The following is a 15,552-nucleotide window of genomic DNA, read 5'->3' on the forward strand; positions in this document are numbered from 1 at the left end:
AATCTTCTCGCCAATTATGAAAATGACATTCATTCGAGTAGTTTTGGGACTAGTGGCCAATTGAATTTGGAACTTGAACAGATGGATGTGAAGACGGCATTTCTCCATGGTGATCTAAAATAAGAAATTTACATGGAGCAGCCAGAAGGTTTTGAAGTCAAAATGAAAGAAAACTTAGTTTGCAGATTGAAGAAGAGTCTCTACGGCCTCAAATAAGGGCCGAGACAATGGTATAAGAAGTTTGACTCATTCATGGTGGGTCATGAGTACAAGAGAAGTACTGCAGACCAGTCATGAAATTTTCGGTGAAAACTTCATCATACTCCTGCTCTATGTTGATGACATGTTGATTGTTGGACAAGATGCCACAGCAATTAGATCACTGAAGAAGGAGTTATCACAGTCCTTTGACACGAAGGACCTAGGACCTGCACAGCAAATTTGGGGCATAAAAATTATACGTGATAGGAAAGCCAAGAAGTTGTGGCTGTCACAGGAAAAGTACATTGAACGGGTAATTGAGAAGTTCAACATGAAAGATGCCAAGCAAGTCAGTACTCCGCTGGCTAATCATTTCAAGTTGAGCAAGAGTTCTTGTCCCTTCTTTACAAAAGAAAGAGAAGAGATGGAGGCTATTCCCTACTCATCCACCGTAGGAATTTGATGTATGCAATGGTGTCTACCGGGTATTGCTCATGCTGTTGGAATTGTGAGCAGATTCCTTTCCAATCCAGGGAAAGAGCATTGGGAAGCAGTCAAGTGGATTCTGAGGTACCTCAAGGGTACAAAAAAAATGTGTTTGTGCTTTGGAGGAGCAAAACTAGTCTTGGAAGGCTATACTGATTCAAATATGGCAGGCGACCTTGATGGTAGGAAATCTACATCAGGATTTATGTTCACTTTCACAGGAGGAGCTGTGTCTTGGCAGTCCAAGCTGCAGAAGTGTGTTGTTTTATCCACAACTGAGGCAGAGTATATTGCCGCAGCGGAAGCTGGGAAAGAGATGTTGTGGTTGAAGCAGTTTCTCCAAGAACTGGCACTAAAGCAAGAAAAGTTCACGGTACATTGTGATAGCCAGAGTGCCATAGACTTGAGCAAGAATTCTATATACCATTCTCGCACAAAGTACATTGATGTTCGTTATCATTGGATACACGAAGTGATGGAAAAGCAATTATTGGAACTGGTCAAAATCCATACATATAAGAATCCAGCTGACATGCTTGCAAAGGTGATCTCGAAAGACAAACTCGAAATTTGAAGAGACATTGTAGGGATAGACTTCAAGTGAGAAGTCAGTTATGCTTGTGGGTATGGAGGGGGAGAATTGTTGCTCCAACCCACATGCATGCAAGCAGAGGGTCAAGAAGAATGGCATAGGAGGACCTCCACCGGAAGTGAAAGTCTGAGCTGGGTATCTGCAAGACTCTCCCTTCTTCTCTTAACAAATTCAAGCAACAATTCATTGTTGTACAATGAATTATTACTAGTCAATCACATGTCAATAAATAGCAAATTGCAAAATATTTTTTTACCACATATACAAAGAAGCATGAAAACAAACATAGAATACTATTAATTGAGATAAAAGAATTTTGGATTCAAGCTCCATTACAATGCAGAGAAAGCAAAATTACACACATTGGGTACTTTTTTCCCCTTTATTTACTCTTCAAATCTTTAGCACACATTAGGTGAATATACCTTTAATTAGAGTAGTCGTTTTGATATAGCAAAGCAAGGCAATTATTTGGAAACACAAATAGGAAGCATATGTCCTTACACAATGGTATCCTAAGTAAGGTAGACATCACATAACCATAGAAAGTAGCTCAGCCTTCTTTACATTTGGCAACTGCAAAGAAAAAATGAAAACTCAATAATAAACTAGTTGTATCTATCAATTAACAGATTGCTCTGAGAGAGATAGCAAGTAGGCATTCTTACCCTCTTCCACTTTTTGGTGAATAACACTTTCTATCATCACTCCAAAGTCATGGCCTCTATCACTTTTTGATTGATTGTATGTAACTTTTTTTTTTTGGTCTTAAGAAAAATAAAATATTTAATATAAATATACATGCAGTGTAGCACCGTGGACTTAATGACAACTTTTTATTATTATTAGGCCATTAAAGTGATTGCCTAAGGTCTCACTTTTGGAATTTGGCAAATTAAAACCCACAAAAAAAAGAAAATGACCTCCCTAATAAAAAGGAAAAATTAGTGAAACATCCTCTCCAACTTTTGGTAGTAGGAGAGGTCCAATATGTTTTTTCTTATTAATTAAGGTCTCTCAATAATATTATTAGAGAAAGTTCTCCTTGAAGAGTTAGAAATTTCTTTGTGTTGAAATTTCTCTATGAAAATGTTGACGGACCCTTAATAAAAACCTAATATAAAATTCATTAAAAGGCAGAAAAACAAAAGACAAAAAGAAATCCATTGTTATCATTTTCCTTTTTCTTTTCTATTTAAGGAAAGGTATTATCTCAATCGACTTGTTGTCTTCCATCGTTATCCAAAGGCCTCAAAAACATTTATTGTCCAAAGGTTATTACACTAAAATTTGATAAAAATCTCACAAATAAGAAAAAAATTATTTAAATGGTTATAAATTCTACGGAGCACTACCATGTGAGTAGTTGATAGAATGTTAAATAATTTATTATCCTTTGTCCAAACACCTTTGATAATAAGCATAAATGAATATTCATTGTCTAAAAGGCCAATAAAAAGTAAAATTTATTTATCTGTCAACTTAACACTTAAAAATAAAAATAAAACTCCATCCACAAAAGAGAACCATATATTAAATTTTAACTACACTAATAAAAGAGAACAATGGATTTTACATTAATAAGTGTAATATAAAAAATTTAAAAATATTATTTGAATGTAATAAAGGGTCTCTTTATGCACAAAATTCATGCACAGAAATATACCTAGAAAAATAATATGTTGTTAAGATTCAACTCTTACATAGTGGAGTCTACATTTTGAATGAATCTGGACCATATATTAAAATTTTTGAGCATTTTTAAGTGTATAAATTTAGTGTGTAGTATTGCTCTAAATTTAATTCAAAATTACTAGAGATCCCTAAATATGTACAAACTAAATTGTCAACTACTCACAATGAGGAGTTGATAATTTGATTCGTAGTTTATTCAAATATGCTATGTATCGTGAATTTTCATCTTGAAACTTACTTTGAAATGGAAGTGTATGATGTAAATTTAAAATTAGTCGGGTGTGGATCATATAAATACAACGCATATATAGTCCATTACTATTTTATTAGTGTTATTGACAAGGACTCAATTTAATTTAATTTAATAATAAATAAAATAAAAAATTCACTCATAATTTATGTAATTAAATACCTGATATATAAATATAAATATATATATATATATGTTAAATGTGTAAAATAGAAGTACCTTTGCTCATAATGTATGTAAGCCGTTCAAGTTGATGAAGAGCTTGAGTTATGGAAGGTTGGACGACAAATTTCAGTTTGCCACATGAAATGACTGACATAGATCTTAGGTTGCAAAGTTGCACATGTTGACTGGAGTAGTCCCATAGTGTTAAATCTCTCAAACTGGAAAGCAGCTTCATACCTTTTCCTTCACAACCAAAATCAAATACTTGTTCCAATTTCTCCCATTCGAATACCGTAAGTTTCTCCAAATGTTGTAGCCTTTGAAGCAAATTGAATGGAAGAAAAACAATAGATAGTTCAGGACATTCGTTAACTTCCAATCTCCTGAGCTATGGGAAGCAAACCCAGCTGAAAGTAGTAAATGCACCTACACATATCCCCTTGAAAGTATCCAATTTCCAGAGTGCCAATTCCTCTGTGTAGATCAAGTAGACTTGTAGCACCCTCTGTAGGCACACAAGCCAAAAGGTGAGCATTAAAAGAGCTTCCATTGAGCTAAAGTTGATCGTTTCTCAAATCACTCTTCAGAAGCAGTCTGTGCTTCCTGAATATAAGAGAAACATGTAAAATCATTTTTAAGCAAATTACAATGAATTCATTGGTCACCAGTACTGAAATGGTCTGAAATGTTTGTTTGATGGTTCTCAAAAGTCAACTCAACAAGCCTTTATATTTCACTTCCATGTCAAAATAGGGTCCATGTATTTGGGCTAATATTCTGGACAAAGGCCATAGATAGTGTTCTTTAGCTTCTTTTTTAAGACTTCCATAAACTTATTGATCGACACCTTCAATGGTTGTTCAAAATGATTTTTTAAGTTTATTAGTTGCCTCTTTCCATTCTATGTGAAAGTTGTTGTCTCTCATTGCCCTTCCAACAATGACAATCGATAAGGGCAAACATAGACATTCACTGTGAAACTACTTCACCCAGGCATTCAATGTGGGGGAATCAACAACATCCCCAGCATTCCTTCTAAACACGTCTCAATTTTCTTTTTCAGACAAAACTTGAGGTCAGTCTATTCCATCTCAACAAGTTCACTTAAATCTTTTTTGTGGTCAGTCTATTGTGTTCTACATGAATATTTTTGCAGATTCAGTACAAGTCTTTTTGTTTCTCTCAATAATTTGATATATCTGGATCTAGAACTTCAAGAAATGACCATCTTATGATCTGCTAAAGCATCACATCCAACAACCCCAGCAACTCTTACTTGGGAAGGAATGGCTACTCAGACTTTCAAAACTTAGAAAATACTTGACTAAATGAACTACCATCCATTGAAGATATAACTTTTGTTCCCACAAACTGAATATCTATGGAAGTCTTGAAAATCTTATTTCTTTAGTCCACTTCAATGAAATGGGGCACCAAGTCATACAAATAAAATCAGTAGCATATCCAAAGTGTAGTGGAAGAATAGAAATTACACCCCAAAAAAAAAAAATTTAAATTTCAACGAGCTGTGATTGATACAAGTTGAAATGTAGTAGTAATTTTGGTGTAAAACTGGCTTTTGTGATGATTATCTGGGATACATCTGCACTTACAAGGCATTGGACAACCATTTATCTCACAAGCACTGAATTACCAACAGCAGATTGGTTCAAATAACAAAAATAAAAAAAAAGTAGACTGACAAGAAAGTGTATAATCAAAACATATCATAGCTTAAGAGAAAAATTACAAAAAGCTTCAACAAATTATGTTAAATGCAGTGCCCACTTATGACCTACATCTCTCATCAGCAAACCATTGTCATTAGCTGACAAGAAGTAGATAAAATTAGGGCACAACTCACAGGAAAAGACTCTGATTCAGACTCTCTTGGCTTCAAGCTCAAGCTCATGTATTTACTCCAAGCACAAAACCATTGCAGTAGGAGGGAAGATTGCTAGATGGTCTATGATTCCTCACTAGTAAGCAGAAAGGATTCCCTGTGTCACGGGTTGAGTAATATGCAGTCCAGCATTATGAAGGACTTGTTTAGCCCTTATTTGTTGCCTTTGTAGTTACAAGCATGCTTACTTTGTCATTTTCTTCTATTTTGCTTGACGATGTCGATATTATGGATAGATGCTGTCAATATTTGTCGCACAAACTATAAATGAGTTGCTTAGACATTTCCATGGTGACTAAGACCTTCCTTCCAAATAGGGCCTGCAATGTTTTCTTTAGTTCATGATGTCAAGATGAATAAATGTTGTAGTCAATATTTGTTGGACTTAAACATATAAAGCATAAACTATAACGATGTGTTTGGATCATGGATTTGGATAGAGATTTAGAAAGGGAAAGAGAAACAGAGAAAACATTTAGCCTATATTTTACTCACTTTTCCATTTTCTTTTCCAAATCCTTATCTAAATTCATGATCCAAACACAGTCTAAAGGAGTAGCTTGGGCATTTCCATAGTAACTAAGGCACTTTCTTCCAAAAGGGGTCTCCAATAGATGCTATTTCCAGTGAGCAGCAACAAAAGGTCCTAACTTAATTGTAACAACTACTTGTACACTACAATTTGTTATCTTCATTAAAACAATAAACACAGTTCCCATTATTTTGAAATGCTGCAAAAGAAAGTTTGGCTATCTTCTAGAGGAAATAGTAACAAATCTCACCACAAGGCATAAGACACAATGTTAGAGAGTAGAAAATAAGACTTGAGCGAAAAAATTTCCTTCACATTAGAGGGAGAGATTGTTGGTACATGTTGAATTAAAAAAGGCTCAAGTTGGGAGAAAAGAAAAAGAAAAGTCTTTATATTTATTGGATGGATTCACCACCATAAGTTTAATCTTTTAGGAAGATATGTATTTCAAACAGTGTGTGTTGAGCCTAAGTAGTACACAAGTTTAATCTTTTAGGAAGATATGTATTTCAAACAGTGTGTGTTGAGCCTAAGTAGTACACAAGTGGACTCCCTGGATTCCCCAACATAAACTTGCTACAAATGAATGATAAGCTCCTCTAAACAATTTCAAGCAGTTGTTGTACTCTGAATTATTACTGGTCAATCGCGTGTCAATAAATAGCAATTTGCTATATATTTTGGTACTACAGATTACAATCAAGCATGAAAACAAACATACAATACTGCTAATTGAGACAAATAATTTTGGACACAAGCTCCATTACAATGCAAAGAAAGTAAAATTACACACATGGGTACTTTTTTCCCCTTTTATTCCCTCTTCAAATCTTTAGCACATATTAGGCAAACATACCTTTATTTAGAGTAGCAATTACAATATTGCAAAGCAAGACAATTATTTAGAAACACAAATCATAGGAAGCATATGCCCTTACACAATGACATCCAAAGTAAGGTAGACATCACATCACCATAGGGAGGGGCTCAGTCTTCTTTATGGTTGACAACTGCACCAAGAAAATGAAAACTTAGTAATAAACTAGCAATATGTCCATTAAGGGTAGAGCTATCTACATTTTAGTACATATTATGTTCATTTCTTTTTTTTTCTTTTTTTTCAGTTTTTGGAAACAACAAAAAAATGAAATTTTAACACCCATTGCATTCATATTATTTTCATTTTGGTGCAAAAATAGTTTCCAAAAATTTGAAAATAACTTTTTGGTGTTTTCCAAAAATAGTTTCCAAAAATCTGCATAAATTCATCATCTTGTTCATAATCTTATTAAGATTCAGTATGGAGTTCATTTTCAAGAGTACCAGTCAGTATTTCCTGGGAAAAAACAAACAAACAATGAAGGTAAGATTATGATAAGAAACATTGACAACGACAAAATTGTGGGAAACCAGATAATATTCTGTCTGGATGGTATCAAGATCCTTAAACAACCTATGCATGATTTCAGAAGCTAGCAAAAATATCAAGAGTGCATGTTCGAATAGGCTTAAATGTGTGGCCTCATTCAAGAACATACTATTTTAGTAACTTTTGGGTTTTTTGACTAAAATATGAAGTAAAAAAAATTAATATATTTGGGGTGACTTTTTGGCTTTTTACGAAAAGATGTGCAAAAAGTAGAAAGAAAAAAAAAACTTTAGTTACTTTTTGATATAGGTTGGTTTTTTGGCTTTTTTAGTTACTTTTTGACATTTTGACTTTTATGAGCAAATTTTACTTTACCTCTTACGGTTTGAGCCATATGTGGATTGTCTCATTGTCATTAGGAAATAACCTCACAACCCCCCATGTGGTTTGTAGACTAAAATGTACCGTTAGTATTTCCGTCCAAAGATAACAGAATGTGAGAGCCATGCGCTTCTATGGAGCGTAAGTCAATTTTTAAAACAAAAATACCCTTTCTACATCTTTATATTTACAAAAAGATGCCATTGTTTTTTTTCCTATTTCTATTGCCTCTCTCTGTCTCTCCCCCCTCTTTCCTCCCCAACCATTAGCAGCTTTGCTCTCCTTCCCTTCTTTCTCTACTCCTCCTCCCTTCTGTTCTTTTCCTTTTTCAACTCCCCCTATCAACATCAGCTGCAGTCTCTATTGGTATATTATTGTAACTGTTTGTAATCAAATCTTAGTATTTACAAAAAGATGTATAAGTTTTATGGTGTGTGGGTGTTGCTTGTTGTACAAGAACTAATTTTTTTAGAAAATATATGCAATCTAAGAACCAGTCCAAACAATGCCCTTATCATCAGCAAATCCTAAACACGAAGTCTGCCATTTTGGTCATTGGGGTTGTGGATTCTGTGCACTCACACAATGCTTTGGCACCAGTCGTCGATTGCTCAAGCCTAGTCCTGTTACATAGCCAGCTGATATTTGATGGTAAAAGTTTGAATTTTGAGAAAGGTGAGAAGATGACGATTTGTAATTACTTAGTAATTAAATGATTTCCATTAAAATCTATCTTAACTTGATACCAATGGCAGCTCATCTCTTGCAATTGAATAATAGCAGTCATACATACATATATATACACACAGTAGATGCAGATCAAACAATGGAAGTAAAAACATAACGGGTAGGGTTTGCAATCTTGTGTGCGACACTTGGGTGTTGATTGCCGAAGTCGAAATTGAATTCATTACAGTTGGCAACCATGGAAGAAGAAAAATAATATATATATATATATATAGGTTTAATTCGGATGAAAAGAGATGAAGAAAATAAGGGTATAAAGGTCAATTTATATGTTCGGTTAACAAAAGTTAATATGCTGTTTAGTCCATAACTGCGTGGGGTTTACGTGGTTATTTCTAAGACAATCGGCACATAGCTCAAACTATAAGGAGGTAAAGTAAAATTTATCCTAATTTTATTTATTCCTTCTGAAGGTAGCAAAATTTATATTGAGGCCCCGTTTGGGGACTTACTTTTTTAGCCAATTAGCTAAAAAGTTACTAAGGCCCCGTTTGGGGACTTACCTTTTTAGCCAAAAAGCCAAAAAGTTACCCTTTTAGTCAAAAAGCCAACAACTCATACCAAAAAGTCAAAGATTCTCTTTTCTCTCTACTTTTTGCACATCTTTTCGTAATTAGCCAAAAAGTCATCCCAAACATATAAGTTTTTTTTACTTACTTTTTTAGCCAAATAGCAAAAAAGTTATTAAATTAGTCTGTTCCCAAACGAGGCCTAAATTAGCTAAAAAGCTAACAACTCATACAAAAAAGTCAAAGATTCTCTTTTCTCTCTACTTTTTGCACATCTTTTCGTAATTAGCCAAAAAGTCATCCCAAACATACAAGTTTTTTTTACCTACCTTTTTAGCCAAATAACCAAAAAGTTACTAAATTAGCTTGTTCCCAAACGAGGCCTGAAATCTCGCAACATTTTTAGATTAATTGGTGATTGAATAAAGGTCATACACAATGCATAAGGACCACAGAGCAGTAGGCATTCCTCCCCCTCCCCTACTTTTTGGCAAATAACACTTTCTATCACTCCAAGTATTAACTCAATGTTTATACAATCATTAGGCTATTAAAGTGCTCGTGGCCTAAGGATTCACTTTTTAAAAGACTTGAAATTTTTATGTTATTTATCTAAACACTCGGCAAAATTTAAAAAATAAATAATCAAAATAAAAATCTATCCTTGGCTTCTTCTTCCTTTATTTATTTATTTATTTATTTTTACAATTGATATGAGGGGTATAGGAGAAGGTAGTACCTTTATTCACTAGGTCAACCCTGTGTTTTCCATATTTACCCAAAGGATAAAATACACTCACGGTTATTAAAATATGTGTTCCATTTTTGAGTCACTTGGTCCTTAAAATTTTAATTGTCAACTTCATCCTTAAAGTTTTCAATTTGAGTCAAATTGGTCCAATTGCAAATAATTATAAATTTCAACTATGGTACCTAAAGTATAAGGTATGTGTCATTTTGGTCCCCAAAGTTTCAATTTTGCCAATTTAGCCCGTCAATGTTGTAATTTATATTTCATCTTCTCCTTCATCAATGTTTCGGGACCAAATTGACAAAATTAAAATTTTAAGGACCAGAGTAACACGGAATACATACTTTAAGGATCATATGTATATTTTATTATCATTATGTTAACTATTTAGACGGTCCATTTAAAATTGGACCAAATTGACTCAAATTTAAAATTTTAAGGACGAAATTGATAAAATTGAAACTTGAAGAACCCAAGTGGCACAAAAAGCATATTTTTAAGGACCATAAATGTAATTTATCCTTACCAAAATGCCTACAAAACATTCATTGTCCAAAGATCCTAATACTAAAGTTTGATTAAAAAAAACCTCCCTTAAGGCCCTTGATAATAAAAGCTTAAATGAATACTCATTGTCCATAAGGTCAATAAAAAATAAATTTTCCTTATCCAACAAACTACCATTTAAAAATAAACGTAAAAATAAAACTCTCATTGTCTAAAAGCCTCTCCAAATTTTAATTACAACAATGGACGAGAACTATAAATTTTACATTAAAAATTGTAACAAAAAAAAAAATTAAACAAGATTATTTAAATGTAATCAAGGCCTCTTTATGAAATGTTTCCTTGGGGGAGACTTAGCCTACCACTGATTGACTAAGTCCATAGAGTTTTAATGTAAATTAATTCATAGAGGAATGCTTTCTTTGTAAATTAACTTGGGCAATAAATTTAACTGTAAAGATACGTGCACAGAATTCAAGCATAGAAACAAATCTAGAAAAATAATGTGTGATTTAAATTCAACTCTTATGTGGTGGAGCCTACACTTTGAATGAATCTAAACTACATATTAAATTTTCTGAATATTTTCAATGTAAGAATTTTGTATATGTAGTATTGCTCTAAATTTAATCCAAAAATACTAGAGATCCCTAAACTACAAACTAAATTACCAATAAGTCACAAGTGTGGGCTCCATACCTATATAGACGTGAGGCCCACACCTCATTGTGAGTTGTTGATGGTTTAGTTTGTAGTTTATTCAAAAAGGCTATGAACCATAAATTTTTACCCCAAAACTTACTCCGCAAGTGAGGTGCATGATGTAGATTTAAAGTTAGTGGGGTGTGAGCCACATACACACAATGAACGTAGTCCATTGATTTACTTTTCTGGGCAGTTTCAAAGTAATTTTTTTTATGTAGTATTGTTGTAGTTTATTAGAGGTCTCTAGGACTCAATTTAAAATTTACTTATAATAAAGAAAATGGAAAATTCTATAGTACACACCTTAAAAGAAGAAGTGTGTACCATATGTACTGGTTATGGCCTATTGTGGTGTTAGTTGTGATTTGGTTATGACTCATTGTGGTTTTGTTTATGACTTAGGCCCTATTTGGGAAGCCGATTTTTGGCTTTTTTGGCTAAAATAGTCAATAAAGACAAAATAGTCTAAAATATCTAATAAGACAAAATGTCACATCCAAACCATAATCATTTCACTTTTTTTCTCACAATTATCAAATCAACTACAAAAAAAAGTCAACTATCATCCCGAATATAACTTTTTTAGTCAAGCTAAAATAGTTAAGTTTCCAAATGGAGCCTTAGTTATGATCTATTGTGGTTGTTATTTTAGTTATGCCCAAAGAGGTCTTTGGTTGGTATTTGGTTATGACACATTGTGGTGTTGGTTATATCTCAATTATGACCTATTGTGGTTGTAATTTTAGTTATGACCGAAGAGGCCTTTGGTTATGCATCGAAGGTGTTTGGTTATGATCCAACAAGTTATGACACAAAGGGATTTGATTATGACACTTTGTGGTATCATACCTTGCATATGATACACCCCTTAAAAAGGGGTGTGTATTGTAGCACTATCCAAAAAAAAATTAGTTGATAATATATGTAATTACTAGAGATATATTTATATAGGTTAACGTTTAAAACTAAAGTACCTTTGCTTTGAAATGATTTTGCACAACTTGATTCAAGTCCATCCCTTGTAGTGTTTTCTCTAAGTTATCCAATATAGCTACCTTCAGTTTTGGTGCAGTTGCAGCAGAAGTCTTCATTTTGGGGCAATCTCTCACTATAAGTTCTTCCAAGGATGGGCATTCAAAAGGAAAGTCTCCTGTGTAGAAACCACTTAGCATTGGAAGGTGTTCAAGCTTGATTTTTTTTAGACTTTTGAACATCATCTTGTCCACTCTCTCTTCTTGCCCTTCATTTTTCTTTGCAACAATTTCCTCCATTTCTTCACAGTCACTTACAAAAAGCTCTTCAAGTTGATGAAGAGCTTAAGCTATGGAAGGTTGGAAGACATATTTCAGTTTGGCACATGAATTGACATACATAAATCTTAGGCTACGGAGTTGCACATGTCAACTGGAGCAATTCAATATCTGCTTCAATCTAGGCAAGTGGTCTAGTGAAAATATTCTCAAACTAGAAAGCAACTGCAAGCCTTCTTCTTCAAGACCACAATCAAATACTTGTTCCAAAATTGCGCATTCTGTTACTAAAAGTCTCTCCAAATGTTGTAGCCTTTGAAGCAAATTGAATGGAAGAACAGTTGATAGTTCAGGACATTCGTAAACTTCCAACCTTCTGAGCTTCGGGAAGCATGTCCAGATTAAAGTAGTAAGTGCACCTGGACATATCCCTTTGAAAGTATCCAATTTGACGAGTTCCAATTCTTCCAAGTTAAAGAGCAATTGTAGATCTGGTGGTTGTGCATGTTGTGAAATCCCCCATTCCTCTATGTTGATCAAGTATTTGAATTGAGAACAATCTTCAATGCTCAAATGCTCCAAGACATTCAGACCATCTACATTGGCTTATAAATTAGGAAAAATGTCCTTCATGTCTTGCAAATGCCCCAAAAGTAGACGTGTAGCTCTCTTCAACAACAACTTTAAGCATTTACTCCAATTAACCATGGGTCCAACCAAATTTACAAGTTCCAAATAATTTGGGGAATAATCACCTACCCCACTTGATGTTTCGATAAAAATAATAAAACTTTCCAGCTCAGGAACAACAAAGTCTTTAGGTACACATGCAATGTTGGGTATGGAAATGGTTAGCACTTTTAGGCAAGGCCAAGCTCTTAGTGCAACAGCTACTTCTACTGCAGAGTCCTCATCCATCATCTTAGATCTGGTTTGAAACAAGTACAACTCCTCCAAATTGGATAAAGGTGATACCACATCGGCTGGAATGAGAAATTCATTATGGCTATAAGTCATGTCTAACAACCTTAGCTTAGTTAACTCCCTTATAGCATTTGGTGCCTCAAAAAAGAAGGCACAGCTGAAGCTAAGGACTTCAAGTTTCTTCATTTGTCCAAGAAATTTAGTGTTTTGAATCTTAATTCCTTCAAGAATTAATGTTCGAAAACATGTCAGGTCATTGAAAGCATTAGGATGCCGAATTGGATTGTAAAATGGAAGGTAGAAATCTTGGCTCAAATCTAAAACTCTTAGTGCCTTTGTCCCTGAAAAGAATTCATGTGAGCAAGACAATGTAATTTTGTTGTATTGTAATAATAATATTTTGAGCTTTGGACATTCTAAGACATCAAGAAGGTCACTGATTTTATTTCTCATCAATGATATGCCATCATATTGATCCAAACAATCCATTGGCCAATCTTTCAAACTACAACCAACTCTTACAAAATACTTACTGGATCCAATTACTATGGCAACATCACGTACAAGATCATGCATTTTGATGCAACCTCGTTCATCACTGACTAATAACAAGCAGGAATCTATGAGGTTGTTGATCACTGATTTTGCTCTTCCCCTAGCTTCTTGTACAGTATCAACATTTTTTAATAGCCTCAACCCCATCTCATATCGTACCAAGCCTTCTATTACTTCTATTAAGATGTTAAAATCCTTGGGAAACTAAGAACAAACCAAGAAGCAAGCCTTGGCTTCCTCATCTTGCAGGTAGTCATAGCTCAACTTAAGACTTCTATACACTTGTTGATCAACACTTTCAATGTTTGTTGGCACCGATTTTCTCAATTCCAAGCTGCCTTGTTCCATAAATCAGGGTCATCTTTACCTTTCATTGCACTACCAACTGTAACAAGTGCTATAGGCAGACCTCCACATTCTTTACAAACCTCATTAGCGATAGCATTCACCACGTTAGAGTCAACGACATTGCCAGCATTCTTTCTGAACAAATCCCATGAATCTTCTTCAGATAAACATCAAGATGAACAATATTTATCCTTTCCCTTTCCATTCCCATGGAACGACATCCTTGCTCGCGTTGTGTTGTGATTATGATTTTGCAACCCTGGTGATCATCGCCAAATGGAATACCCACGACTGCTAAATTAAGTTTGGCCCAAACATCATCCAATATAACAAGGATCTTCTTCACATCCTTGAGTCTTGCACACAAGTTTGCTCTTTCAATCTCATTTGGTTGATCAATTAATCTGGTGAAACCCAACATGCAAGCTATTTGATCTTGAATCCTTTTAATGTCTGGGTTCTTAGACACAACAACCATCACAACTTCATCAAAAAGTTTCTCTGATTTAGCTCTTTTGCCAATTTTTGTTACCAATGTTGTCTTTCCAACAACCCCAATACCATGTATTCCAATGAAGTTGATCCTGTCGTCACTCAATGCCTCCATTATATTCAGCATTGCCAAATTTCTAGTTGCGTAAGTCACGAGCCTTTGAGAGGGTGTGGACTCTATCCCCAAGGGAGGAGCCGGGTTGAATATGTTATTGAAGTTTCCATTTTTTCCTAACTCTTTAGCCATCTGTTTTATTTTTTGCTTCTCTGCCTAGTCGGCGATGTGTGACCAAATCAAGACACCACCCTTTGAAAAAATTTAGCCTCCACTATGAACCCATTAACTTTTCGATCCTGTACTTTACATCTTCTTGAATTTCTTCTCTATTTCTTTTTGCATGATCAATGGATCCATGCACCCTATTTCACAAAGCCTCTAACATTTCAACTTGGATTGTCAAATTTTCAATGTATTTCTTTCGGTGGATGACATAATTGAACTGGCGTGCAATTAGATCCACTAATAATTTAGCAACTTTTTCTCCAATAGGAATTATAATATCTGTCATATCTGAGGAAAAGCATTGTATAAGAACACTTAGAAATTGTTAGAGTATTACTATTAATGTCATTAATAACAAGAAATCTTGTGTCTAGATCTACGTCTTACACTTTGGGTCGAGCTTTGACTAATGACATAGAGAATGGCTTCTCCCCACACCACTATCTTCCATATTCATCTGTATTCCATTTTGTGGGCCCCACTCTAGGCCTACAAAGATGATCATCTGAACTATTCATCTTGTAAATCTTGCAGTGAAAACTGTCCGTACAAAAAATTAGCTTCAGCGAATATCAATAAATAGATTAACAAATCACATTTTGTTTTATAAAATGGATAGTTTAAGTTTAAACTTAGATAGAAGACCAGCGGTCACGATGAAGAAGACAAAGTGAAGGAGTGACGATGGCAACGTGATATCTCAGGTCGCACAACGATTGCGACTTCTATTGATGACGATCGCAATTTCTGAGGTTGAAGGCTAGGGTTTCGGACACGGCTCTGATACCATATAAGATTTCTGAAAGCTTTTCTGTATATTCAAATTGTATTAATTCAAAGATTACAACCAATATATATAGCAATCCTAACCCTAATCTGAAATAAGAAATACAATTAAGCTAACCCT

At 34.3% G+C, this 15,552-nt stretch overlaps 3 protein-coding genes across 3 annotated transcripts in view; all 3 read right to left on the reverse strand.

The window, feature by feature from the left end:
- LOC114318589 (disease resistance protein At4g27190-like) overlaps positions 1-15,552 on the reverse strand; it is a 157,598-nt gene that overhangs the window by 80,154 nt on the left and 61,892 nt on the right. The window lies entirely within an intron of this gene.
- LOC114318568 (disease resistance protein At4g27190-like) lies at positions 12,194-13,669 on the reverse strand. Its single transcript, XM_082889097.1, has 3 exons — positions 13,501-13,669; positions 12,739-13,308; positions 12,194-12,639 (listed from the first exon to the last, which is right to left on the reverse strand). The coding sequence occupies exons 1-3, from the start codon at positions 13,667-13,669 to the stop codon at positions 12,194-12,196; spliced, it is 1,185 nt and encodes a 394-aa protein (XP_082745223.1).
- Positions 13,846-14,609, reverse strand: LOC114318569 (disease resistance protein At4g27190-like). The gene is made up of 2 exons (XM_028265478.2): positions 14,129-14,609; positions 13,846-14,024 (listed from the first exon to the last, which is right to left on the reverse strand). The coding sequence occupies exons 1-2, from the start codon at positions 14,607-14,609 to the stop codon at positions 13,846-13,848; spliced, it is 660 nt and encodes a 219-aa protein (XP_028121279.2).

The sequence above is a fragment of the Camellia sinensis genome, chromosome 9 (assembly GCF_055761805.1).
Source record: "Camellia sinensis isolate YWXY chromosome 9, ASM5576180v1, whole genome shotgun sequence".
NCBI lineage: Eukaryota > Viridiplantae > Streptophyta > Magnoliopsida > Ericales > Theaceae > Camellia > Camellia sinensis.